The following is a 26,243-nucleotide window of genomic DNA, read 5'->3' on the forward strand; positions in this document are numbered from 1 at the left end:
TTGGGGGGGGGGGGGGGGGGGGTTTAGGGGGAGCACCGGACGGGTTTCGAGGGGACACCGCACCGGAAGGGGCAGGGCCGGAAGTTCCTCGCCCCGGCGCTCCTGGGCCGCGGGGCAGCGCCGCGCCCTTCATGGTGAGGGGGGAGCGGGACGGGGACGGGAACGGGGATGGAAATGGGGACGGGGGGGGCTCGGGGCAGGGCTGGGGGTGCTGGGGAGGATGGGATTAACGCGGCTGGGCTCCCGGGGTGGCGGCGGGGTTGGGCCCAGATGGGCCTCAATCGGTGGGGGGGGGGGGGGGGGGCAGGGGCTGAGGTGGGGAAGGGAAGGGGCTGAGGGGGGGTGAGGGGGAAAGGGAAGGGGCTGAGGGAACAGCGAAGGGGCTGATGGGGAAGAGAAGGGGCTGAGGGGGGTGGGAAAAGGCCAAGGGAATAGGGGAGGGTCCATGGGGGGGGAGGGAAGGGGCTAAAGGAGCAGGGAAGGGGTTGAGGGGGGAGGGAGGGGGCTGAAGGGGGTGGGAAAAGGCCAAGGGAACAGGGAAGGGTCCGTGGGGAGGCAGAGAAGGGGCTGGGGGGGGAGTGAAGGGGCTAAAGGGGTAGGGAAGGGGCTGAGGGGGGAGGGAAAAGGCCAAGGGAATAGGGAAGGGCCCATGGGGAGGCAGGGATGGGGGCCGGGGGGGCAGGGAACGAGCTAAGGGGGGTGGGAAAGGGCTGAGGGAACAGGGAAGGGGCCAAGGAGGGGGAGAGGGGGGCAGGGAAGGGGCTGAGAGAACAGGGAAGGGGCTGAGGGGGCTCAGGGTGTGCAGCCTGTCAGCCCCCGGGGGTGGCTCTGTGCACTGGGGACTGCCCAGTTGTGAGTTGGGTTATCCGTGAGGTACAAATTTAGGATTTAAAAGGTGTGAAAGGAACGAGCACGGCTTTTGTGGGGGGTTCTGGCCTCGCTGCCCCTCGCTCAGCCCTTCCCAGGCGGCTTGCTTTGCCCCCTCGGCTGCTTTCTGCCACCGCCACGCAGGACCCAGCACCTGGCGCCTCCGAGGGCTCCCCAGGGAGGTTTAGGGCTGGGCACCGTGTGGTAAAACCCGGGTCTGAGCGCCGCGACCCCCTTACCCGCAGGAAGAGATGTCGGGAGAAAGCGTGGTGAGCTCAGCGGTGCCGGCGGCCGCCACCCGCACCACCTCCTTCAAGGGCGCCAGCCCCAGCTCCAAGTACGTCAAGCTGAACATCGGCGGCGCCCTGTACTACACCACCATGCAGACGCTGACCAAGCAGGACACGATGCTCAAAGCCATGTTCAGCGGCCGGATGGAAGTCCTGACCGACAGCGAAGGTAAGAGGGGGGGCTCCAGTTTGCTGCCTCCCGGTGGAAACGGGTTCAAATGGGCTGGAGCAGGACTTAGAGGGGAGGGAGAAACGTCTCATCGCAGGCCTGGAGGTTTCTGTGTTTTATTAGTGTTAAAATTCATCTTTTACACCCGAGGAAAGGTGTGGAATAAAGGATGTGTGTGGCTCGGCCAGCTGGCTACGTGCTGGGGGGCATGGAGGAGCTGATGGTGCTGTCAGGCCCGGGCTGGTGCTGTCATCTGAAAAACCAACGTGAAAACCCTCAGTGTGTGTGCAAAACGGTGAGAAGAGCAGGTGGGGAGCTGTGAGTCAGGGCTTCGTGCGTGGAAGCTCAGCAGGCAGCTTCCTCGCCTTGTTTCCTCACCTGAAACACAGATAGAAAACCATTCACCTTAGAATTAACTGCCTGGCTAAAAGGTGTTGGGGTGGCAACTGCTGGCACGGTTTGGGATCAGCATTCCAGTGTTTTGGGGGCGTTTCAGTTTAATTCAGGGCCCAGCTTTCTGGGAGCTGCTGGTGTTCTGCCCCAGCCGTGTTTGTGCGCTCGGACACCTGGTCTAACAGCAGCTCCTGCCTGGCTGATGCTGTGGGCTTAAAACACCTCTCTCCTGACGGGTGAATTACCTGGAATTTGTTGTGGAGAGCCCAGAAAATGCTTGGCTGGGTGAATCGAGCCGAGTGCTGGGTGCTGGAGCGTTGGGCTGAGCTCTGGGTGCCTGCGTGCAGAGGTCGGGCGGGACACGCGGTGGATTAGCAGGGCTCTGGCACTAAGCTGCCCCGGGGCAGGAGCAAGTGGATTTGGAGGAAAAAAAAAAAAAAAAAAAAAAGCTTAGAAAAAAAAAAACAAAAACACACAACAAACGCCCACAAAAACCACTGGGCTCCTCTGAATATCCCCGTTTTAGCTGGAGGGGCTCGTGTCTTTAGGGGTGATGAGAAACTGCCTCCTTCTGCTGCGCCCCTGCTGCTGGAGCTGTGGAGGGTGGGCTCCGGCTGGAGGCACGGAGCTGGGCACGTTCTGCCTCCTGTTGTGCTGATTCTGCTGCTGCCTGAGGTCTGATCTGCTCAAATATCCTGCCTGAGCTGTAAAATCCCGGGCTGGTTCTGCCCTGAAGCCCGCTGTGTCTGCGTGGGCAGCTCGTGTGGTGTTAGGACCCCGAGGCTTCCTGCTCTGTACCCGAGGCTCTGCCCCCGCAGCAGCTCCTGCTTTATCTGCTGCTGCCCAGCACGGCGCTGGGAACGGGGACAATAGGGGCAGGGCCGTCAGAGGAAACCCTTTATCTGAAACTCCTCAAAATGCTCCGAACTGGTCACACCCAGAGGCTGGCAGAAAACAAAGCGGTTCTCAGGAAGAGAAAAGCCAGATTTGGGGAGAGACTGGGAAAGAGCAAAATCTGGCCGGGAGCTGGGGGCGTGCCGTGCTGCGTGCCCCCCTCTGTGTGTGGGGGCGTTCCTCAGACCCCAGTTCCTTCTCCCCAGCTCCTTCCCCAAGCTCAGCAACTCCCGCACGCTGCTGCCTGCGCTGGGGGGGGACAGAGGAGTTCCCTGTGGGGGTGGCAGGTGGTTTTGTGCAGCCTGGCTGAGAAATTGTTTGTTCAGCTCACGGATAACGTATTCCTGCCCCAGTAACTGGATCCCGGCAGGTTTCTGTGGCACTGCAGGCAGAGCTGGCCTCAAAAGGCCCCAGCTGAGCCCCGCTACCTGGGCTCTGCGCAGCCCTCGCCCAGCAGCAGCGGGGATTTCTTCCCGTGAGTCATCCTCGTCTGGCTGCAGCTTTGCTCATTGGGTTAAAACACGAGGATTTCATCAAAGCTGCTGCAGCAGCCACTTGTGTTTTGCAACGCTGCTCGAAACGCTTTCTCACCCCCCACCCCGCCTGACAGTGAGCAATTCTGCTTTGCTTCTGCCGTCTGCAATTAGAAGGTGCAGCAGGTTTCTCCCCCTGTGCTTACGAACGGGCTCCTTTCAGCCCTGGTTGTGTCGCTGTGCTGTGTTTGTCGGCCTGGATCAGGATTTTCTTTGATTTCTGCCTCCAGTTCTGCCTCCAGCTTTCTGTTCTGTCACTGCAGCCTGCGGAGCTCCAGCTGGGAGCACACCTCGTGTTTCGCAGGGCGAGGAGGGAGATGGGAAGGAGGGAGCCTGCAGGAAATTTCCCGAGGGTGTCTCGGAGCAGCACGAGGGGGACGTGTCGGCCTCCCAGACATACCCAAACGCTGGGGTTTTAGCACTAATTCCACTCCCGCAGAAGGCGCGGGGTCTGCTTTAACCTCCTTGCCTTATTTGTCCAAAATATGACTCCTTCCCCGCGAGCCTTTCCTCGCTGCATTCCTGAGCTGCAGCCCGCAAGTGGCCGCCTGCTCCTTTATGGAAACTCGCCGGTGTCTGGGCGTTGCCAAACGCCTCGCGGGGTCCTGCCCGTGTCAGGCAGCGAGAGGGGAGGCAGAGATCTCCCTGCCAGCAGCTCAGCACTGCAGAGCAGGTTATTGTGGCCGTGTGGGGCCTCTCACCCCCTTCCCATCACACAGAGGTGCTGCTGAGCTGGGGCAGGGGCCGTCTGGGCCGTCCCACTCACGTGTTTCAGCTCGGCAGTTTGGGGCCGTTCTGCCACATCGCTCACCTGGGGAATGCACAGAGCGGAGCCGTGCTGGCAGGGACACGTCCCAGGTCTGTGCTGCCTTTCTTTTTCTGACCTCTGGCACATCTGCTGGAGGTGGTGGTGGTCCTGACGTTGTGTTCAGGTGCAGGAACCCACAGATGGCCCGCTCTGCGTGCGTGTAGCAGGGCCCTCAGAAGGTGAGAAAATAGTCAGGGGCTCCGTGAGCAGAGGCAGAACAGAGCTGGTTGCTTTGACAACAAGAGGAACTCGTTCCTCTGTAACAGGTAATCGTTTGTCAGTAGCTGGGGAGCTGTGAGAAACGAGTGAGCCTCCTGCCTTGCTCCCACACCCGTGAAAAATGCAGGAGGAGGCAGCAAGCCACCCCGTGCGAGTGCTGCTCCGCCTGCTGGCTCGAGCTGGGCGGGAGCCTGCTTGGCGCAGTGCTTCTGGGCCAGACTCGAGGTCTTTGGCCACGTTGGCCTCTGCTGGACCGTGCTCTTCCCCTTTCCTCAGGCTGGATCCTGATCGACCGCTGCGGGAAGCATTTTGGGACGATCCTGAACTACCTGCGCGACGGCGCCGTGCCGCTCCCCGAGAGCCGCCGGGAGATCGAGGAGCTGCTGGCCGAGGCAAAGTACTACCTGGTGCAGGGGCTGGTGGACGAGTGCCAGGCAGCCCTGCAGGTAGGTCGCACAGCTGGGGCCTGCTGTTTAATGACATAAAAACAATTGGTCCCTGCAATTCCCGAGCAGCTCAGATGGTCCCTGGGGAAGCTGCCCCGCAGCTGGAGCGCCAGCTTGGTTCAGAACAGGGACCAGAAGCGGCTGCTCGGCGCCGTGTGAAGGCAGATCACACGCCGAGCTTGTAGCTCTCCAGCAGTGGAAGAGAATCTGCCCAGTGAATGCTGGTGTGCCTCGAGGTCTGTGTGCATTCAGCGTCCGTTTGCTTCTTGTTTCAGCAGAACAAAGACGCGTATGAACCCTTCTGCAAGGTCCCGGTCATCACGTCGTCCAAGGAGGAGCAAAAGCTGATCGCCACTTCTAATAAGGTGAGAGAGGCTGCGCCCGGGAGGGTGCTGGCCTGCTGCCCTGGGGCTTGCTTGGGATCTCGACCAAGTATTTAACAAATATTCTGTAACTGTTGAGCTGCAGAGCACTGGAAATCCACACCAGACCAAGTATTTCTTCTAAATTAAAAGCCAAACGTTGCTCGGGCTGGGCCTGGCTGTGTCTTTCTCCACTTAAGCTGGTAAAATCGGTGTCGTTCTGCACAGGCTGTAGCAGAAGCAGGGTGGGTGATGGGGGCTGGCAGATCTGCTGGTTTGTTCACTGGGAAGTAACGCCAGATGATGTTTTAGCTAAAGTGAACCAGTGACTCCTGCTCCTGTCCTGCTGGCTGCGGTGGGTAGAGGGGAGGGTGAGAACGAGTTAGGATTTAGGCACAGAAGAGATCTCTTCTCTGAGGATTGCAGGCCTTTTGCCAGCCAGTGCACGACAGTTCTGTGGCAACAACAAAATCTCACCGAGTCTGGGCCTGGTGGCATCATTTCGTGTTGCAGCTCCTCTGCTGTGTGGTCTCAGGCTGAGCTGGAACTCCAGCGCGTACCACGTGGCCTGGAACTGATCCGTGCTTTGTTTCCTTTTACAGCCAGCGGTGAAGTTGCTATATAACAGGAGCAACAACAAATATTCCTACACCAGGTAAGCGGCTTCAGCTCTTTGAAGTTGTCTGTAGACTGAATTCCACGATATGTTTGCTCTGAGTTTTCCACTGCAGTCCTGGAGACCTTCTTCAAACACCACCATGGTAGGGCCGTAGGAGGGCAGAGGAAGCTGGGCGTGTGCGGGCTGTGCTCGCTGCCTGACCCCTTCTGTCCTGCCCCTAACGTGCTGCCTTCGTCGTCTCTCGCAGCAACTCTGACGACAACATGCTGAAGAACATCGAGCTGTTCGATAAGCTCTCCCTGCGGTTCAACGGGAGGGTGCTGTTCATAAAAGACGTGATTGGAGACGAGATCTGCTGCTGGTCCTTCTACGGCCAGGGGCGGAAGATCGCTGAAGTCTGCTGCACCTCCATTGTGTACGCTACTGAGAAGAAGCAGACCAAGGTACGAGTGAACCCCTGAACGCTTCCAGCGCTGGGCCCTTGGGCTGGCACCCTGACATCTGTTGCTTTTTGAATGCTCCTTTCATTGTCCAGCATCTCAATAGAACAATAAATTCACAGTGAGAGCAGCACAGTGCAGCTCATCCTGGGGGTTTGTTGGGGCGTGGGGCTGCTGGGGTGCAGCACCTCACACGGGGCAGTTGTGGTGTTCTGTGGTGCAGGCTCAGTCCAGTTCTTGTCTTCAGACAGACCTGTGCACCTGCCCGAATTTGGTAGCCAGTCCTGTGTAAAGACAGCTCCTGGTGAGCAGCAGCAGCCCTTCCCTCTCCCTTTTTCCTTCTCCTAGGAGAAATTTGATTGAATCTGCCCTGTGAGTGGGACAGATCTGAAAATAAGACTTGCTGGGTCTCGGTGGCTGAAAGCAAATAACAAAATGGAAACGTTTGTGCTAGAAAGGATTTCTACAGCTAGTGTACAACTAAGAATTTTTTAAAAACAGGGAGATATCAGGGGGAAAGAACGAGGTAACTTGGTGCCTGCAGCGACTGGCACTAGTTGACAGTGACCTTCTCTCTCGGTGGGCAGGTGGAGTTCCCAGAAGCCCGCATTTACGAGGAGACGCTGAACATCCTGCTGTACGAGTCCCAGGACGGGAGAGGACCTGACAACGCGCTCCTGGAGGCCACAGGAGGGGCAGCTGGGCGCTCCCACCACTTGGAGGAAGACGAGGAGCGGGAGCGCATCGAGCGCGTGCGAAGAATTCACATCAAGCGGCCGGACGACAGAGCCCACCTGCACCAGTGAGCGGCCCCACGGCCGCCGGCTGCGCGGGGCTGCCTGGGCAGCTCCTCTTCTCTTCAACCAAGTCTGTAAATTCCGTTTTTGTAACAAACTAGATTATTGGGGGTATTTAAATGCAGTAGTTCTAGGACAGGAATAAGAAAGGTCACCGGGCGTGCGGTAGATGTGTGAGGCCCCGTTGAGCGTCGGGAGCAATGCCCTGAATTTTTAGCACTCTCGTCTTTGCTCTTTTGTGGTTAGTGAGGAAGAAGGCTGGCTTCCTTTGGCTTTTGTAATTATCCTGCACTTTAAACCAAACCGACAGACAAACCCGACAGCAACAAAAGGTCAGTCAGCCGCCTGTCCTCCTTCCAGGCACTCCCTGGCCCTGTCTCCTCCCGGGCATTGCGGCGTGGGAGGAACGTGGCCATCCGAGCACCGGAGCTGCTGCAGAGCTCCCTCTCCTCCAGGCCTGCAGGCGATGGGGTCGGTAGCTCGGGAGTGCCTCAGCACGGCTGCCAGCCCAAAAAGAGCCACGTGCTGAGCACCTCATGCTGGCAGTGCCTGGGGCAGAGGGAGCCCTGCGTGGTGCTGGGCTGTGAGGATCTGCCTGCAGCTCCCTGCCACGCTCGGGGCCCTCTCCTCCAACGGTTTGGTGGAGCTGCTGCAGCACAGAATCGTGGGGACCCAGCCCTGCTTTGTTGTTAAAATTCCTCCAGATGGAGGACCAGGAGCTAATTGTACCTGATGGCTTTTCCTTGGGGCTGTTGCTGCCAGTTGGAGCTTAGAACTTCTGCCTGACCCCACACCCGCACTGGGGAGCCTATTTCCATCAGATTACAGGTCAGGGAGCTGTGCTTTCTGTCCTGCTTTCACCACGGGTTAGATTTCATCGCGGGTCCAACCATTCCATGCCTGCCTCACGTAGGTTGGAGGCCAGCAGCCGTAGGTGGGTTCTGTGACTGATAGAGGAGCATTTTCTTGCACTGAGTACCACGGGGAGGAAAAGACGGTGGCCCAGAGGTGGCTGATCCTTGTTTGCCTTTATCCTGAGCATATTTCCAAGTCTCTTTGCAGAAATGGCAGCTGTGTGTGAAAGGGTGGAGCTGAAATGTAGAGAAAGCTGAATCGTCTCGCTTCCTGAGAGTAGTCCTCTATTATAAATGAGTGTCTTATCTACCTCCTAGTCTCGTGTTGCCTCGTGTGGAGTCAAGTGGCAATGTTAGTGGTAGATCGTGTGTAATTCGATAGGATTGGATGCTGAAGGATAGTGAGAAGAGCAATGGCTGTAATGGTCAATGCAGCAAATCTTGGCAGGGAGAGAAACCAGCAGCAGCGAGTCTTAAACTTCCAGGCAGGATGGCAGCCACCACAGTGCTTTGGTTTATTCCATTATTTTTGACTCTTCATCTGGAATATCAACTCGACAGCCAGCTGTCTCCGCAGCAGCACTGTCTTTACGTGGGTGTTTGCTTCTGTAACCTTCGTGCTGCAAGGAGTCCTGCTCCTGCTCAGGGCTGCTGATGGCATCCTAACACGTCAAAAACCAAAGGTGTGGTCAGCATCACCAGCGATGTCACGTTGCTGCTTTTATCTCCAGTTGCAGAGCAGCTGGCTGGGATCTAACTGCTAAGGCTGAAGCCTTTTGTTTGTGTGGGTTACGCTTCTGGAGCATCGTGTAGGACTACAAACTCACGGTTAGGCTGAAGCTGTCTTTCTAGTAACCAAAGACTTTTTTAAATTACAGCCACCGTCTGTGGCAGATATGATTGTTGTTCCTGTCTCCTCTTATCTCTCTTCAGCTCCTGATAAGTGAGAACTCAGCAGCGCCCAGCCGTATCAGTGTAGTTCAGCAGCTTCAGCCCTGTCCTTCCTACCCTGGGCTTCTGTTTTAAGCCGTACCTGCGTGTGCTGGCAGCAGTGCACGCTGTGGGTTCGTACAGGTCCATAGTGCAGATGGTTGTGAGGCCCCGGTGCCTCTCCCTGACCTTCCTCATGCGATAAGCTGGGGAGCGTGGAAGGAAAGTCCCCGGGATCGCTCTCTGGCACCGTGCACTTTGGTGTGTTGTGGGGCTGTTTGGGGGGGTCTGTAACAGGCCTACTGCCCTCGGGGGGGTCTGTGCTCTGCCCTGTTTTAAGCCATTGTCTGACTCCTGCATCCCCTCAGCCCCCTCTTTAGCTGGCTGTGGGGCCAGCAGGTGGCTCAGCATGGGGGCAGAGGAGCTTTGGGCAGTGGGGGCTGCTCAAATGCCACCCAGTCCCCTCCTGGGGTGCAGGAGCAGCTTTGGCTCCAGATGCTGAGCACCTGAGAGGTCACAGCTCTGTGATTAACCTCTCTGTAAATAGATGAGTAACTGGCTTCGGGATTTCCTCTTTCAGGCTTTGCAAACTATGTTCTTAAAAGATAGGGGATGATTTTTTTTTAATCTTTTACAGCTGTTTATTGTAGGCATTGCTTTAGTCACTCCAGGAGAGTCTGAGCAGGTTTCAGTTTTGGTCTTGGATTATGGGCAGGCTCTGCTTTAACACACTCCAAACTGAACTAATTGCCCCAGCTGTGTAATAATGTTAATAACGATGTTAATAACGAAGTATTGCTGGCACATGTTACAACAGCCTTTACCTACTGGCCACTTGTCCTTGCTTTGTTGAGACTTAATGAACAAAACCAGCTCCCGCAGCCCCTTAATGCCATTGCACAAATGCTCCTAGCCCTTGAGCCTCTTACTTTAAATGGTTTTGCCACTACGGCTTTCGGGGGAAGTCAGGGTGCAGGGCAGCCACCCTGCTCACAAGCTGATGGAGTACCGCATGGCATAAACACTGCAGCCCTGCCTGCTGGGATTCGTGCACATTACTCTCCAGCACCCAACACCAGCCCATAATACTGACAGGGTAAAGCAGGCTGAAGCCTTGCTCTTGGAGGTGATTTTAATCCATTATAGAAATGCAGAAAAGCTTCAAAGCAGCAGCTTGTGATACGGTTAGGGGTGGGCAGGACAGGCAGGAGTAACCCCCAGCCCCAAGTTAGCTAAGAACGCGTTTGCTCCCACCTCTTGGAACAGCTGTAGCTCCCCAAAGCAGCCACTCCTGTATTTGTACAGCCACGTTCTGGAGCCCCCCCCTGCTGCAGGACATCACCTGGTCAAAGTCTCCAAGCTCCAGTCTTACCTTTGTGCAAGGGGTGGGTGGAACCTTTTAGTCTTAATGGAGTTGTTGTGTTTTGTGTTCTGTACAATCATTCCCTCCTATTTTGTACTTATACCCAAAAAAGCTTAAGATGGACTTCAGTGTATGGTTGATGTTTGCAATATGTACTTTTTTTTTTTTTTTTTTAATATGACAAAATAAATTAGAAGATATTTCATATTTACATGGGAGTTGCTTTATTACTCATGTGAAGTTCAATGGCTAGCACGCTGTCCTCAGGGGCCATGGAGCTCAAAAGAACTTTTGGTAAAAACTACTACACGTCATCCTCACCTAGCTGTTCATTTCACTTCCTGGTAACCTCATGGCCAAGTCACTGCTAATCTTGCTCTAAGGACTGCAGAATTCCAAGTCAGGGCTCCTTAGGCTGCAGTTTCAGCCTAGATCAAGCCAGTTTGCCTCAACATGAGGCAGCAGAGTAAGTGCTACAACCAGATATGGCAGCTGCTGCTGCCAAATACCCACCTTGAGGGAACAGGGATGCCTCCCCCACTCACAGGAACGAGCAGAATCTCAGCTCTGATAGATACAAAGGTTCTTAACCAGCAGGAGACTTTTCTTCTGAACTGAATTGCACCAAGGCAGCGTGTCATTCCTCTTAAAAGGGAAGAATTTTGGTCATCTGTCACATTGCCACTCCCAGAGTCTCACTGCGCTGTGCATAGCTGCTTGCAGGGACAGGAACAACCTCCTAGCCCCACAGCAGAGTAGGCAAAGCAGAGAACTGAGATACCCTGATGATGCATCAACTCAGAAGATAAGTGCCAGCCTTATTGCTACATTCAGACATAGCTCCGTATGCTGCTTGAGAGAAACAACTTCATTCATCTGCATTTTACGTTGTGATTAGTACAGTGACTTCAAGTAGAGCTTGGAGAAACCTTCCATTCTCTCTGAATCCTTCCTGACTGGTCAGAGCTCTCAGCCTTAGGCTCTACGTGGTGCAGAGATCAACATTTTACAAGGTGAATTACAACTTTTTGTTTGAACATCTCCCTGTGACAGCATGTGACAAGCATCTATGCTTCCTGGAATGTTACAGCAAGGTAATGAGTTTTGATAAAACTGAGTCGTTTTAAGCTATAAAAAGGTGCCTAACAGACACAAGCAAACTCTCAAAGCACAGCAGCCCTATGGCATCACAGATTTCAGGGGAGATGCAGGTGCTGGTCTCATCCTGCAGGCTCCTTCCCGTTCCTAGCCAAGACAGGGACCAGAAACAGGAACTGCTTCTCATCAAGACTTTGCTTGGGTTGACACCTGGGACAAGGAAAGGAAGGAATCAGTAAGTTAGGTACGAATGTTAGGTACTTGAAGTATCCTTGCTTGCCAGCTTGGGAGAACAAGTAGCAGTGAAAGTTCAAGTACAAGGCGAGTAGCTGCAACTCCCAAAGTAATTACCCTCTATTACACATCGTATGGAGGCAGACACTGACTGGGTGGTTACGTCAGGCACCTCTGCTCTGTAAAAGGAACTGAGTCCTCCTGCTGAGCTTGCACAACAGGGCCCTTGCTAGGACTTAGCTGTGTTCTGCAAGGGCTGAGCATCAGAGAACGTGAGTCACACTCCCAGAGTCTTAAATGAAGCCTTACCACTGTTAGTTGTCCATTTTTGGCTTTAAAGATCTGCGACTCCTGCCCCACAGTAAACACCATTGTCCCTTCCTTCCCAGAGCCAATGCGAAAACGAAGACTGCAAATACAGACAGTTACTTATTAGATGCTTTCCTCACAATAGGCTTTACTCTAAGCCCCCTTTATTTCTGTTCCCTTGGCAAATCTTGTTAGATTAGAAGATCAGAGCCCTCTAGCTTAGGTAAATTTCCTAAACAATTGCATTATAACATACAACCCAGAAGGGTTTGATAAATGGTGCATGCCTACCTAGTCTGGGCTCTTGAATTTTCCTGGTGCAATTAAGTATTAGAAGATAAGCAGATCTGACCTGGAGTAAACCATTGAACACAAAGAATCTAATTACAATTGAAATGCAAAGGCCAGAGAGAGAAGCTGGAACAGAAGTACAGGTTTCATATGCCAGTTTCAATTTAAGTATTGATTTGAGAGACAGATTGCATCCACCTGCCATTAGCTTGCTGGTGTGACTGAAAAGGTTCCTGTGCTCAGCAATCACATTTCAGGGCCTTCTGAATCTTTTAGGGAAAGGAACGTTTATCCTGAAGTGACCCACAGGCTCAGCCCAGCAGGCTTTTCTCAGTCAGAGCTGATGCTAATGAGATCTGCTGTGAGGCCACTAAACCCACAACCTCAGGCCCAGGTCACATCAGAAGATGAGTGGGTACAGCCAGATCCAACAGGCCTGCCAGTAATGCAATGAAAAGCATTTCAAGTACAGTCATCTATAAACACATTGGGGTTTCAAGCAGATGGACTGCGGGCAGTTCTCAAAGCTAAGCAGTGCAGACCCAAGCCTTCGAAGCAGAGACCTCCACAAAATACAGCCTACACAACACTATCCGTTCAACTTTCTTTCTTACCTTCCCTGCACAACTTTAACAAGATTTTGCTTATTGGCCAGCATGCAGAGTTTACTGACTACCTCAAAGATATGTTCACAGTGAAGGATCACATCTCCCTGGAAACAAAGGAGAGGCAGAGTTAGCTGGCATTACACCAGCACACACGGCAGCCAGCAGTTGTACCTTCAGAGAAACTCCTTTCTAGTGCTAGAGTAGCAACTGCAGCACAGAAGCGAGCATGGAACAATTACAACAAGCATGTATCTACAAGTCTGACTGGTTAAACATCCTCTCCAGGGACTATTTAGGATTTATAGTAACCTGGACACTAAACAGAAGTGAAAGCTTTTATGGTAAAACAACAAGTGTTTAAGACATAGCTGATTACCAATCAGTAAACATCAGTAATTGTGTATCTGAGGATTTCAAAGCAAAATATTTGAAGTGTCAGCTACAAGAGTGTATTTCTAACCACACATTCACAGTAGCGGCATTTCATCTTCCTACCTTCTGTTTGTTGTCCTCAGGAACATGAATGACTACAATCCCATCACTCAGGTTACTGGTAGAAATACCTTCAGAAGAAACCCAAACGTTAGAGGAAAGACAGCCAGGCAGTTACACAACGTGACCATCACCATCCCATAAGGGTGCTGTTCTCACGGGCAGTGACTCCAGCACTGAATTGTTTACAGAAGGAAGTCACATTCCTGAAGAGGGGCTCTGAATCTTCTTAAGGATGAAGAAAGTACATTTCCCTGCTTAGACATACTCTAAAAAAGGAGCATTGTTTCATTATGTCAAAAGTTTTTAAAATACCTTCTGAAGACCACTTTCTGCCATCCACATTTCCACCAGTAAACAAGCATTAAACGTTTGCTCCATACCCTTCCATGCTATCATGAAACCACTATAATCAGCATTCTTTCAAGGCACTTGGAGATCTTTAGTCCTGTTACAGAACAGTTCCCCTGCCTCTCCTCAAACCACTGCTTACTTCTAGTCCCCTAACTCCAAGAAAAAAAAAAATCTTTGGAAGATTCAGAAGCTTGTCTTCTCCCCACCGCAGGGTCACTGATAGGAAGGAAAGCCCCACACCAGTTGACACCATTACCTTTCAGAGTGGCGTAGTCTATTTTCTGCTTGATCTTTGCCATTTCCACCACATATGCTGAGGACTGGGTCAGAACAAGCAGCCGCTCTCGTGCTTTGAACCCGTTCCTGTCATACTTCACCACGGGGGTTGCGTACTGAAAACAAGGAGCCAGTGTCAGCATTTGGCGCTCCAGCAAGGCCCTGCTCTGGAGGCAGCTCAGCAGGCAGCAACACTGCGCTGAGGAGCTGCAACGTACAGCTCACAGCACCTGTTGCAGACCTCTTTTTATGATAATCTCAGGTTTTGGTGTCCTACACCCTCTCACTGCCTGGCTCCAGGACCCAGGATCTGAACGCAGCTAGTTCAAGGGCAGCACCTGCTGATGGGCTGCTGAGCTCCAGCTTTCTTCCCTTACCTTGATCTTCTCGCCTTGGATGAGCTGCAGTACTTTGGGGTTTATATCATTCTCTTCTGAGGATTAAACCAGAAAGACAAACTGAGCGCACATGACAGATTGCCACTGCTCCCAACAGCAAAAGACAGAACTGCTACATTATTTATCTTAACCCCATTAATCCTTGCCCCATTGGTAAACTCTTCTAAACCAATGGTTTAGACACTACTCCTAAACCTATTCCAGTGATTTTACTGCGTGATAAGTAATTCATGCTGGGAATTGCTGGCTGACTGGGGATCTGTCCTTGGTTCAGGCTCTAACACCAAAGGACTTGTGCTGAGAAGAGTCCAGATCACTTTTCTTTCTACACAGTGCTGCAGCTGAAGCTGTTTGGGAGCTTCCAATAACAGCAGCTCCAGTCCTTGGGATTTGATCCCCACAGCTGGCAATGCTGCACTATAACACCCAGCTCAGCTTCTCTACTCCACTCAGCACTGTAAGAACAGGTCCCTGTCAGTCCCAGCTTTTTATGCTTGGATTTATGGTCGTGTACCATACAGAGATGGTCCAGATACTCCCAGCAAGAGAACAAAGTCCGGCAAATTGATTGTCAGTAACCACTAAACATGACAGGGCAAGGGGATTCGAATGGTTGGGTCCAAACCCAGCAGGAGATGCTGCCTCTGTCAGGCAGGAATTTCCTCTCAGAAACTTAACTTATTTTGTCAACATTTCTCTGACCAAGAACCACAAGGCCAAGCCCTTCAGGAGGTTTGGGGTGTACTCACTCAGTCGAGTATCTGCAAAAGGCTGGTTTATGCTCTGCAGGTAGCCTTCCTTCTTCCCTCTGAAAACGGCACTTGCTACAACTTTTTGCTGTAACTGTTTTGAGAAGGAACAAAACATCCTTTACCCTCTTAGAGTTTGTCCATGGGCAACATCAGCAGTTATAAAGTATGCAGCATTGCTGAACGCCATTCTTCCACTTATGCATTATCTTCCTGGCTCATGTGGCATTTTTTCCAGAATCTTTACCTTTTTATAATAAGCTAATAAGGGCTAAAGAGTCTTACAGATCCTTCCTTTCTTATTTATGGATCTATTCTATTTTGATGAAATGCAGTTTTAACACCATAAGATGTGCATCTTCAGAACTGCACTGTACACTGCAGGTGCCACTGAAACACTTAATTCCAGTCTCAGAAATATTTGCTCAGCAAAAGGAACAGTGGCCTGTCAGAAAGTACAGTTTGCATTTGAAAGAATTCACCAGCAAGCACGTATCACATGTTCACAGCGTGTTTCAACTTGCATGTTAGCATCCCATGTATTAGTTACCTGCACTTTCCTCTCAGCAGTGACACCTCTGCAGTATTTTCTTACTAGGTTCCTAATGCAGATTTTCTTTAGCATCTCAGATGTCTGCATTAAAACAAAAAAAATGAAAAAAAAGAAGTGAGGCTGTGCAGACAACACCTCCTGCAGTCCTAAAGGCAGCTTAGATCAGGCAAGTTTGTTAATATCCAGTCACAAATCCATCTCTGCTCCCCCAGCCCACAGCCCGACCTACAGAGCGCCTTTATTACCAGAGCAAGGTCACTGCCCACGCAGCAGCTGAAGGACACAGGACACCAAGTGGCTGAGTTATTACCACAGCTACCGAAAGCAGCAAACACCAGCTGTCACCCACACACGACTGCAGCGCTGTGCAGGTAGCATGCCATTAGCGTTATTCTTTACGTTACCTTCAGCTTTAGCTTTTTATCTTCCTGTGCCCACCTGCCCTGCTGCGTACTGGCCACAGCCAGCATGGGAGTGATCTGTTCTGGGCCCAATCTTACTGATCAAAGAGGCAGTAACAAATATCAGCAGCTGTTTCTAAATGAATATTCTGCTGGAAGCAATTAGAGTTTGTCCAATTCACTCACTGTGGATAGCTGTCCTGCCAAATCCCAAGCACAGGATGAAATGCTACTTGTCTATCTGTGCTGACAGTTTTAGAATTAATCCCATGATGTTTTGTTTTTAATAGAGCTCATAAGGTCACTTTTCTGTTAGCACATCTTCCATTCTACTGCTTAAAACAAAGCTCCCTCCTTCCTCTTGGAAACCTGAGTGATGGTGCCATCCCTCCCACTCCCATCCTCCCCCAGATACAAAGGATCTCAAAGTCTCTTGCAGGTGCTGCCACTGTGCAAGAACAGAGGACAAACCAGCAGACCACTGCTCTTTTCCTATGTGAAGTGAACACACGAACGACCACAGAACAGAAGCCACCTTTATCACTCCCAAAGCCTACAGCAAATCTCACCTCTTCCAGGATAGAAGGAGGTCGGAGCCAGCTCTTGTCCAAAACATTTTTTGGAACGTGGTCTCTGAGCTTCATGAAATAGTTGTACTGCACAAGCCGCACAAATTCAATGTTCTCTGGGCAAAGAGGTTTCTTCCGATTGATGAAGCCATTTATGAATCTACAGAAAGCATCCAAACCAGAGCTTACATGTTATGTTCAGAAGTCAATGGAGTGTTAGGCAAATCATAAAAGGCACATAACGGGATAGTAAATTGCTGACATTCACGTGCACTATCACCTGTGTTACAGTGATAGCAAGGGATCTTAAGCTCTGTAACACGCTGAACATTAACATGTTTTTCCAAGTTCCATTGAACAAAACAGCACCTTGGATTTAAAAAGAAAGATAAACACCACTTCAGAAGTAGTGTTTAAGGGTGTGGAGAGGCAGGACCATGTAAGAGGTGGTGAGATACCTGAAGAGAAAGGACAGGCATGCAAAGGATTCATTTGGAGATCCTTTGTACCCCTACAAGCAGAACAACAGAAATCTCTGCAAGCTGGAAAATTCATGAAGAGAAGACAGAATTTACTGATCAAGCCTACCTGGCAACTCTACTCCTAGCAACAGTGATATGGGTATGAAGATGGTTTTGACTATCACCATGCTGTGACCCATCATCTGTAGCCCTCCCCATGACAACCACACAGTGATAATTACTTCCTGATTATCTGAACAGCCCACGTCCTCTTCTTGGCCTCCTTCCGTGCCAGTGCTCCTCGCCAGCAGGCCTCCAGCTTGATAGCTGAAAGAATTAGTCAGTTACTTATGTTAGTGTCAGAGGTCCTATGCAATGCTATCCTGTGAATTCACAGAGCAGAAATTATAACTGTTTCTTTTTCAGCTCTTCTCATAAGCTGATCTTTACAGTAAGAAGCTGAGAACATTTTATTCTCCGTAATAACTGGCTGATCCAGCACTACCCGCACCAAAAAGCTCAACATCAAAGCAGTGTCAGACCTTGCCATCACTCAGGCTCCCACTGTACCCTGTGCACAGCACGCAGACCATCTTAGAAAGCTGGCCTTTGAGCCTCTACTATTACAGAGCAGCCTGTCCACTGTGATCAGGTTTAATCCCCTAGCAGTTAGATGAGCAATCCCTTGGCACCCAAAACCCATCCCCACATGCACAGCAGAGGGTGCTGCCGCTGCACAGCTTGGCCTGAAGAGGCCAAGAGCAGTAGGTGGTGTGAGGAGCTATACAGAACTAAAAGGGACCTCTAACTTTTCCACATAGTTATCACCTGCATCTGAACCTAACACTCACAGACCGGTGGGGAAGCTGTGAGTGCTACCCACAGCAAAATGGATTCAAGGCTTCCCAAAGCTACAACTCCTATTGGAAAACATAGCCCTAAGAAGAGAATCCTTGATTTTTAGAGCCCATACCTGCTTCTCTCTTCTTCTGGTACTCCCTCTTCCCAAGGCATCCTTTGTATTTGGCTTGTAGTCTTGAAACTATCAAAAAAAGCAGAGATATTGCTTGTATCTGCAGAATCACTGTATTTAGGAACTGTGCTCTCAATCTCAGTGATTAAACACCTTGTGCAGGATTTCCTGTGTCTGTCGCACTCACTGTGCACAGGAACAAAGGTACCAAAAGACCAACAAAACAGGAACAAAAGCAGCCTGTGTAGGAAAGCGTGACTTTAGGCAGTCCCACGCATTTCAAGTGGGTACAAATGGGTAATACTGGGATCAAGGACGGGTGGCATCCCAATCCCTGGGGAAAGGGACTTAGTGCATCCAGACACTGTCCAACAGTGCCACTAGTAGGACCGAAGTGGTGAAGTAGCTCTAAAAGAGGTATATACCCAGGACTCAGGCAATATAGCTACTGACTTGTCCCCACCCTGTTAAAAGACTGAGTTTTCCTTAGAATCTTCATAACTATGCAGACCAGGGATGGTCTCAGCTCTCATCATATTCATCTGCTAAATCAAGAAGCACTGTCCACTCAGGCTCTGCTTTTTCATCTGTCATAGAATCATAAAGGTTGGAAAAGATCTCCAAGATCATCTAGTCCAACCATCAAACTATATGATAAACTATATGATAAAGGGAACTGCAGCCATACCCAAGAGGTGCTTTCTGATTTCAAATGCATCTTCAGTAGCAAACAAGGTCTTTGGGAAACGAATGAATATTTTGGTTCTGAAAAAGAGACCAGGAAAAGGAGACAGTTTGTTCGTTGTGAGCCATCATTTCAGCTGCCCTAATCAGGCTCAGACCTCCAACTAGCTGTAGTACTGACAAGTTAATCTCTTTCCTCATTTGTCTAGCTGGCACATCCTGAAAAAGGCAGGCAGGTTGCCTCAGGCTGCTCAAGCAAGCAAGAAGGCCTGGAGCTGAACCAAGGCAGCTCATCCCTCATAATCCAGAGATGGAGGGAACTAGGCTAGATTCAAGATTCCATGGAAATACAAAGAGGAAAATAAAGTGGAGATTTATACATCTGGGCTTCTTATTTACCCCCTTGCCCTGTGTATTATATGCCTTTGGGGTAAGTTTACTTGTTTTAAAGTCACTAATCAGTAGCCCTCAGGTTTGCAGATCCAGGTAGGTCATACGGTAAGCAAGAGCCAAGCTTAAGGGATCTGTTCACACTACCATGTCTTGTGGCTGTCTGGAAGGATAGTGTGGTGACTTGTAGTCACAGACAGAATAGAAGATCAGAAATGATCTTCTCACCATGCAGCTGACCAGCCCAGATGACAGCTAGAGAAAGAAAGTTTACCTCCCTAACTTGTATTCCTCAGGCTTATAACCGAGATGCTTGATGAGCCTCTCCACACCCTCAGCTGCTGGCCCATGCCAGTGTGGCCAGGTAGCTGGACACAAGGATTTATACCTGAAAGATTAGCAAGACATCAACATAAATTAAATAGCATTTGAGGAATTTCTCCCTGAACAACCACCACCAGTTTCTACTCCTCACTCAAGGCAGAAGATGCTGAAACTGATCAAAATGGATATAGGCAAAAAACACCTCTAAAAGTTTACATTTAATGCATAGTAAAAAAACCTGACACCTCTGCATCTCAGAACTGGGACATGACATTTAAACAATCCTTGCTCTAAAGCCCTTTTGGGAGGGCAGATTGTACCTGGCTAAAGGGAAGAACAGCTCCACTTACCTTTGCAAGAAGAGTTCATACTTCCGCCGATAAGCAAAGCCAGCTCGTCTCACCCGCAAGTGCTCCATCAGTCCCAGGTATTTCACCTGATGTCGGATCAGGAAATCATCAAACTTCCCTGTGGTATGAACAGATATATTCTGGTAAATACTATCCGTGAAAGCTCACTCACACATTCATCTACTGGGACAGATACGGAAAAATTAAATTCACAACTACCTAAGGCGACATCTTAGCTGCTATTTTAACCAAGAAATATGTGCATGTTGTACCTAGTGATACCTAAAGCCTCCCCCTCTTTATTCCATTACCTCAGCAGTGTGCTCAGCTTAATGCCTTACCAGGCTCCTTGTTCTCATTTGGTTTAATACAGCGCACATAAGAAGGCTCCTTGGACATCAAGATTTCTATTAGACTCATCAGACTGTTTTTGAACTGGGTTGCAACCTAAGATGACATTGAAAAAAGCTTGTTTAGCTTTGCAACTCAAGCACTGCAGTCAATGAAATCAACTTATTCACCGCACTCCTCTTAAAACTAAGTAAAAGGCTGACACATGCATTAGTACCACAAAGCTTTAGAAGCATAGTTAATCATCAGTTAACTGGACAGAATGCTTAGCTGGAATATTTGAATCCCTGCCATACATCTGGACACGCAAGGTAGCTCTTCAGAAACTGAAGGCTGCTAGATGCTGTGCACAGAGCTCATTTTAGAATGATGCATTAATAACAACATTAAGGTCTGTCACATTGTTTGCTGCTGTTTCAGCAACATCTCTGTTGAACTACCAGGAAGTTACCAGGAATATAACATCAGAAAGAAAAAAAAAAAAAAAATCAGGACTAAGGTCAAGAACAGTAGTTAAATCAAGACTTGGGAAGTTCAGTTTATATTCAAAGTTAAGACTAGACATTGAACTCACAGTCTCTGGCCTCCTCCTGTTGTCTAGTTCTGACAGTAAAAAGCAGTCTCTAATGATTCCATTTTTAGAGTTGCACAGCACCTGAAACAGGATAAATGAGAAACTGTTATAGTTAGCATGAATGCTCTAATTATGATGCTTTTAAGCTTGAGCAGCACAGCTGTAAGGGTATTTAACAGAGAACTTCAAGCAACAGTCTCTAGTGCTCAAAGTCAAAGCAGAAGTGACCCCTGCCAGTTATCTGACTTGCTTCACGTGTACAGCACCATGGCTAGAAGTTATGTATCTATTCGAAGGACAGCACGTTCTGTATTAAAGAACAATCTACAAAGTTTATGGCCCAACTTTCCAAGTTCAAGTCCTCTTAAGTCATCAGGTCACCTATGGGTCCAGCACAAAGTTGCTATATCTGTCTTGCACATATATTCATTAGGAGCCTTTCAGTTGGTTTTGATTTCATCTGAAGATAATCCTCTTCTATCTAGACAGGCTTCATGTAAGTGCAAGAACAGCATGCCTTTTTTCCAGTCTTACCTCTTTCAGGTTTCTATATAGGAGATCATTGTTCTTTTCCAGAAATCCTGAAGAGAAAAAGAAGGTTTAATTCTGTTTGAAGGCTATGCTAAAGTTTCAAGAGCTTAGGAAAAGACCTGATTTTGCTGGGAGGCAAGAACTCAGTATACCAGCAGTCCCGGTACCCTCCCCACAGCCACCTTGTGTCTCAGTGGGTCTGCTTAGAATATGATGGTGAGCATTATTTGTTAAGCCACTGGAATAGTGCTATTTCCTGCTGTAACCACTACCAAACACTAGTTCAACAGATGCTTTCTGAGTCTGACTCCAGTCAGCGGCAGCCTGTTGCCCAAGGAGCACAGGCCAACACATTTGAGTTTATCCTTCCACAACTCAGTGCAGGTAAGTATCACTTCCATGAAAACCATCTCTGCAGTGCTAGGATTCTGTAGCAGAAGAACATAAATTCATTTTTATTTTCCTTCTGAAAATTTACATGCTGGGAATTCATGCTAGATTTGTGCTTAGGAGTTCCCAGTAACAGTACTTTCAGATATTTTGTAATTCATTTTCAGGTGGAGTTATTATCTACCATATTGGCTTAAATACTCAAGTAACTTCTAGTCTGGCATTTTGTTCACTCACCAACAGCACAGTACGTGACTTCTCCTGCATAATGAAGGAGGCGGAAATCCACCCAATCGATTGATTTTCGTGTTTTCTGATCTGCAAGCTTGCGACTACAGGGAGAAAAAAAAAAAAAAAACACACCAAGAGAAAAAGCGGCAAACAGATTTCCTCAGCTTGTAGAAAGTGACCTGCACAAAAACCATCTGTATGACTGCTGGAAGTCTATTAAATATCTGTTCCTATCAACATGGCTCTGATTATACAGTTATGGCCCATAATCAAAAGATTATCTGTTCATTCTTAACAGCTAATAGCAGAAGCCAGTGCCGGAAAATGGGAGTCATCTACCACACTCTACTGAAAATACCTGCAACCCATCCATTGCCACTTGGCAATGATCACCCTTTCTGGATGGTATTAAGATTTCCTCTTATAACATTTATTTAAATATATTCTCATTGCCTACGTGCTAAAAAGATCACCCGCTTTCTCGGTCTCAAGCTGAAACCAAAGGGGAAGGATTGTTTGAGGTATTTTACCCTAGAACAAGAACACAAATACAAAGGAGGAATCAGTTTTCAAGAACAGAAGAAACATTTTAGTAAGCAAGGTCTGGAAAAAAAAGAGCAACTTAATAATTTAAGTTTCAGCTTTGTAAGCAGGCACTAACAGCACCAAATTGTGTGTCACAATAGCACATTAGTACATCAAAGTTTCCTTCCAAGAACATTACCAAGTACAGATTCTGTTTAAGTAGCTCTAGCACTTCTATTTAAAGCTTTTAATCAGACAGAGCAGTATTAAGGCACATTGTGGTGACAAGGAAGTTGGCTACAAATTTTCCACTTATCTGTAATGATCAGAGATCTAGAAACAGTGACAATTCAGCAGCATGACTCTGAATTGATGACTAGTGAAAACCTTTCAGTAGGCTTCTGTTAGAATCTGCCAGAACAGCCTACTGTGCACGTGTTAATCAGCCAGCAAAATCAGATCTACAAACATTACAAATTGAGTACTAACTAAAATGCCACTCATTTGGGAGATTCTAGCAGGGGTACATTTCTTTTCTCTTCAAACCCAAAGACCACACACAAAGATGAACTCCTCCAAAAGCATTTATGTACACTTCATAGACTGGGGTCCTGTGCTCCTCCTCTTCACAATACCTTCAGCTTTCCCTGAAGTCAGCTTGGGACAAACTAATTTAATATCCACAAGATTGGTCTTTTTTTTTTTTTTTTAAATTATTATTGTTATTTTTTAATGCAGTACACCCAAACATGGAATGAAGTAAGATTCAAAGATCATACCCTACCAGGGTAGGGCATTACAGTGGGAGACAATGGACAGGCTGCTTGATCTTCTCCAGCACAAAGCAAAACTATTCCCTCCCCAGTACTCTGTTATGGGTGAGAGATGGAAAGAGTTCCCTTTGTGGTAAGATACAAAGCATAAATGCATACGTCACAAAGTGGGCATGATCTCCTACTTTCTCTTCCAGCTTTTCCAAGAAGCTCAGATCAGTTGCTTCACCGGGTCGTAAGCACTCTTCATCCTGAAGCAGCAGGCAACAGATCAATTGTTAATTCCACCTCAAGCTTGGCTATATGAGTCCACAGGAAGGTTACTAGATTTCTTACTAATTAGTGTTTGCATTCAAAAAAGTATCATCATCATAGAAACTTGTGTGCTCAAGTCTCTTCCATGTGGAGCTGCACAATTAATTGAAATGAAAAAGGTTTCTTGGTATTGCAAAATATGATCCTCATGAAAAACTCCAGGGAGAGTTCCCTTCAGCCTCTCCTGTTTCTCCTGCCATCCCTACGAAGGCACAAAGGGTGGCTCCTTCAGATCAGCAGTTTAGGAGCAGTAACAACAGAAGGGAAAATAAACAAGAGCAAGACCCAGGAGCTCAGGAGGAGGAAGGCAGTTCACATTCTTCCTTCTTGCCTGAGCCCTTCTGAAACATCAGGCATCAAGCCTAGCAAGTCACATAAGCACACAGATGGGATGAATTGTCCTTCACTTTTACAAGAGTCTGGATAGCTGGCTTCAGGTAGGAGAAAGAGAGAGAGAGAGAGATCTAGGTCTCTTATCCTGCTGAGAAAGTTGCTGTGGAAGCAGCATAGTTCTTTTAAAATCCACACTTTTTTAACAAGCAGATATTCTACCCTAGTCTTCAAGGTCTCTGAATACAAAATCTGGCTATTCGTTAGGTTCTGAATAATGCAGAACCATCACATAATTAGAAAAAAAAAAAAAAGTTATTATGAACCATTACAATAGAGCACAGGCAGGCACGATAATTTAAGTAGCACAAACTCTGTTCTCACCAGAATGGAGATTATTCCTTTATGCTTCTGCTCAACCAAGTCACAGATGATCTTATTGTTAAAATATGGAATTGGTTCCCACTGGAAATAAAAGGAGAAAAAATAAAAGGTTTATAGGGAGGGAAGTCTTTTCCCAGCAATTTTTAAGTTCTTTAGGGCCAGGCTCTGATCCCACTGAAGATCAGTATAGAAAAGTAGAACCAAGCCCAGCAATCCATTCCCCCTACATCACAGTCTTCCTGTTCTCAGCAGCCTAGACAATCCTCTCTTATCTACATTAGTGCGCTCCCTCTTTCAATGTCTCACACTGTGGAGTTCATTTCTACAATGATATCGTGCCTGCTAACCTTCTGAGTTTTGGGGACTGTCCTACTCCTTTCATAGATGATGCAAATTAAGTCTAGGCTGAATTACACTGCAAAAATGGTTACAGAATGGGATCCACGGCTATCCTGCACATCTCACATGACAAATGCACAGAGGAACTGTCCAGATTTGTGAATCTTCTCCTGGGTGAAAGAATGACAGGTATACACTGAAGCAGAATACATTTAGGAGAAGTATTTAAAATGAGTATATAAATATACAAAAAGGATAGTTTTCCATGTGGGCAGAAGGAAACATGGCAATTAAAGAGAGCAAGATGCCTTCTTCATTGATGATCAAAAGCGTTCTGTGTACCGGCTGTTCAAAGGAATACGAGGGGTGGGGGAATAATAAATTACCTCTATCCCTTCCAGTTCATACTCCTCCTGCTCTGCTTTCAAGGTCATCTCAATCAACAGCTGCTGGAGTTTCTCATTGCAGTAATTAATGCAGAACTGCTCAAAGCTTCAGAATTGTTAAGTGAGAATTAGTTTTTAATTATTTCATGAATACAATCTTATTTCTCACACCACGACCTACTATTTCCCAGTCAAATAGTCTGAAGCGATTAGGGAAAAACAGAACTGTATTTCACTGCAGAAAGCTAGTTTTTAACATGCTTGTAGTTTTTAAAGCCTTAAATCTTCCACCTAAAATAAATAAATACTGCATATATTCTTTTTACAGTGTTATACCAATGGCTTAAATCAGGGCAAGCAGACTTAGCTAAAGCTTTCACTATGGGGATCAGCTAATCCAGAGCATTTGCAGACACCTGTAGCGTGTTTTTGCTGGGACAAAACTGTGCTCAAGAAGCCCTGTAGCACTCAGCACATGCTCCTGCCACTAGGACAAATTACCCCAGGTCTCAGGAACTGTCGTTACCTGTTTGTGTCCAGCACTTCAAAACCATAGATATCCAGAAGGCCAATAACTGTTTTCCGAGTTGAATCCTGTGAAAGACACCATTTGCAACTGTTGTTTAGCTGATGCTTCCTCCTTGCATGATTTCATGTTCTTTTTTTCATGTAAATTTTAAACTTTCACTTTCAGAGCTTCATGTCACACACCAATGGAGTGGCCACATCAAAGCAGGTAGTTAAGTGCTAGAACTATTTAACATACCACCTTCCACACTTCACTAAACAGTTTTCCAGCTTAAAACTGTGGGATGCCTCTACATTAATTACAAAGTGCCCAAGATATTTGGCAATGAGCGCTGTAGAGCCCCACTGGGAGAACTGTACTCAGTGTCTATGTGGACACTAGACAAGTTACTAACCTTGTTGGCTAGAGAGCCATTAATTTTGTTGACTAGCCAAGTGAAAGTCCGTCCATAAATTGCCTTTGCAACTGCATCCCGAGCATAGAATGCCAGATCCACATTCAATGGGCTTAGGACCTAAAAATAAAGGTTTATCAGATACAATAAATAACACAATAATAAGAACAAACTTCTGCAAAACCAGTTCACACTTCTGGCTTGGAGAACCATCAGTTGTTGCAAGCTGAACACTGAGCTGCAGTATATCTGAACTGTGACTACTTAGATCTTTATTTACTATTAAAGTTATTTCAATTATTTCAGTCTGGTACATCTCCACATGCCAGCAGGACTGTGATACTACATTTCAGAGAGTATTAAATATAGAAATGTAAGGAAGAGTATTTTGATTTTTTTTGGTTTTATTTTATTAAACTTTGTACAAAATGCTCAAAGAACACTTTATATCAGAGCTTTATTTTATTTATGCAGTCTGGTTTCCCAAGAAGCACTTCAGGGACAAAACAAAAGGAAATTGGCTCACATACATGCTGCTTGCATGTCTGTTCCTAGCTTATTAGTAGTTACTACTTCATTCAGCAGTAAAATTCATAAATAAATGAATATATATATAAATATATATATATATTCCTAATATTAAAGTCTCAGGCTAGAACAGAAAGGAAACATGGGTGAGAAGGACAGCCAACA

General features: G+C 48.0%; 2 protein-coding genes across 3 annotated transcripts in view; one reads left to right on the plus strand and one right to left on the minus strand.

Annotated features, from left to right (window-relative positions):
- The first annotated feature begins 97 nt into the window (after window positions 1-97).
- Window positions 98-10,191, plus strand: KCTD10 (potassium channel tetramerization domain containing 10). 2 transcript variants are annotated; one of them, XM_082773999.1, is made up of 7 exons: window positions 98-134; window positions 1,113-1,326; window positions 4,450-4,619; window positions 4,895-4,984; window positions 5,584-5,636; window positions 5,848-6,043; window positions 6,628-10,191. In XM_082773999.1, the coding sequence occupies exons 1-7, from the start codon at window positions 132-134 to the stop codon at window positions 6,844-6,846; spliced, it is 945 nt and encodes a 314-aa protein (XP_082630125.1). In that variant the 5' UTR covers window positions 98-131; the 3' UTR covers window positions 6,847-10,191. The 2 variants fall into 2 exon arrangements, with proteins under 2 accessions (XP_082630125.1, XP_082630126.1); XM_082774000.1 differs by having other exon boundaries at window positions 4,898-4,984.
- Window positions 8,207-26,243, minus strand: part of MYO1H (myosin IH) — a gene marked incomplete at its 3' end in the record, with an annotated part of 22,220 nt that continues 4,183 nt past the window's right edge. Inside the window, exons 9-31 of the mRNA XM_082774399.1 lie at window positions 25,551-25,670; window positions 25,154-25,221; window positions 24,628-24,733; window positions 23,903-23,983; window positions 23,033-23,124; window positions 21,582-21,676; window positions 20,958-21,004; window positions 20,424-20,504; window positions 19,840-19,945; window positions 19,499-19,616; window positions 19,099-19,212; window positions 18,439-18,515; window positions 17,751-17,819; window positions 17,020-17,104; window positions 16,317-16,476; window positions 15,344-15,427; window positions 14,794-14,887; window positions 14,024-14,079; window positions 13,627-13,762; window positions 13,020-13,087; window positions 12,531-12,628; window positions 11,626-11,725; window positions 8,207-8,353 (exon numbers count right to left, since the gene is read on the minus strand). Of these exons, the coding sequence (XP_082630525.1) occupies window positions 8,207-8,353; window positions 11,626-11,725; window positions 12,531-12,628; window positions 13,020-13,087; window positions 13,627-13,762; window positions 14,024-14,079; window positions 14,794-14,887; window positions 15,344-15,427; window positions 16,317-16,476; window positions 17,020-17,104; window positions 17,751-17,819; window positions 18,439-18,515; window positions 19,099-19,212; window positions 19,499-19,616; window positions 19,840-19,945; window positions 20,424-20,504; window positions 20,958-21,004; window positions 21,582-21,676; window positions 23,033-23,124; window positions 23,903-23,983; window positions 24,628-24,733; window positions 25,154-25,221; window positions 25,551-25,670 (2,202 nt within the window). The remainder of the gene's footprint in view (window positions 8,354-11,625; window positions 11,726-12,530; window positions 12,629-13,019; window positions 13,088-13,626; window positions 13,763-14,023; window positions 14,080-14,793; window positions 14,888-15,343; window positions 15,428-16,316; window positions 16,477-17,019; window positions 17,105-17,750; window positions 17,820-18,438; window positions 18,516-19,098; window positions 19,213-19,498; window positions 19,617-19,839; window positions 19,946-20,423; window positions 20,505-20,957; window positions 21,005-21,581; window positions 21,677-23,032; window positions 23,125-23,902; window positions 23,984-24,627; window positions 24,734-25,153; window positions 25,222-25,550; window positions 25,671-26,243) is intronic.

Source organism: Aythya marila (genome assembly GCF_965140915.1).
Source record: "Aythya marila genome assembly, chromosome: 17".
Lineage (NCBI taxonomy): Eukaryota > Metazoa > Chordata > Aves > Anseriformes > Anatidae > Aythya > Aythya marila.

What these genes read in the sequence shown, in the direction of transcription:
- KCTD10 (XM_082773999.1), top strand. An exon ending in AGTGCCAGGCAGCCCTGCAG is followed by an intron (nt 4,620 to 4,894) that starts GTAGGTCGCACA and finishes TTCTTGTTTCAG; the next exon opens with CAGAACAAAGACGCGTATGA. An exon ending in CTGAGAAGAAGCAGACCAAG is followed by an intron (nt 6,044 to 6,627) that starts GTACGAGTGAAC and finishes CTCGGTGGGCAG; the next exon opens with GTGGAGTTCCCAGAAGCCCG.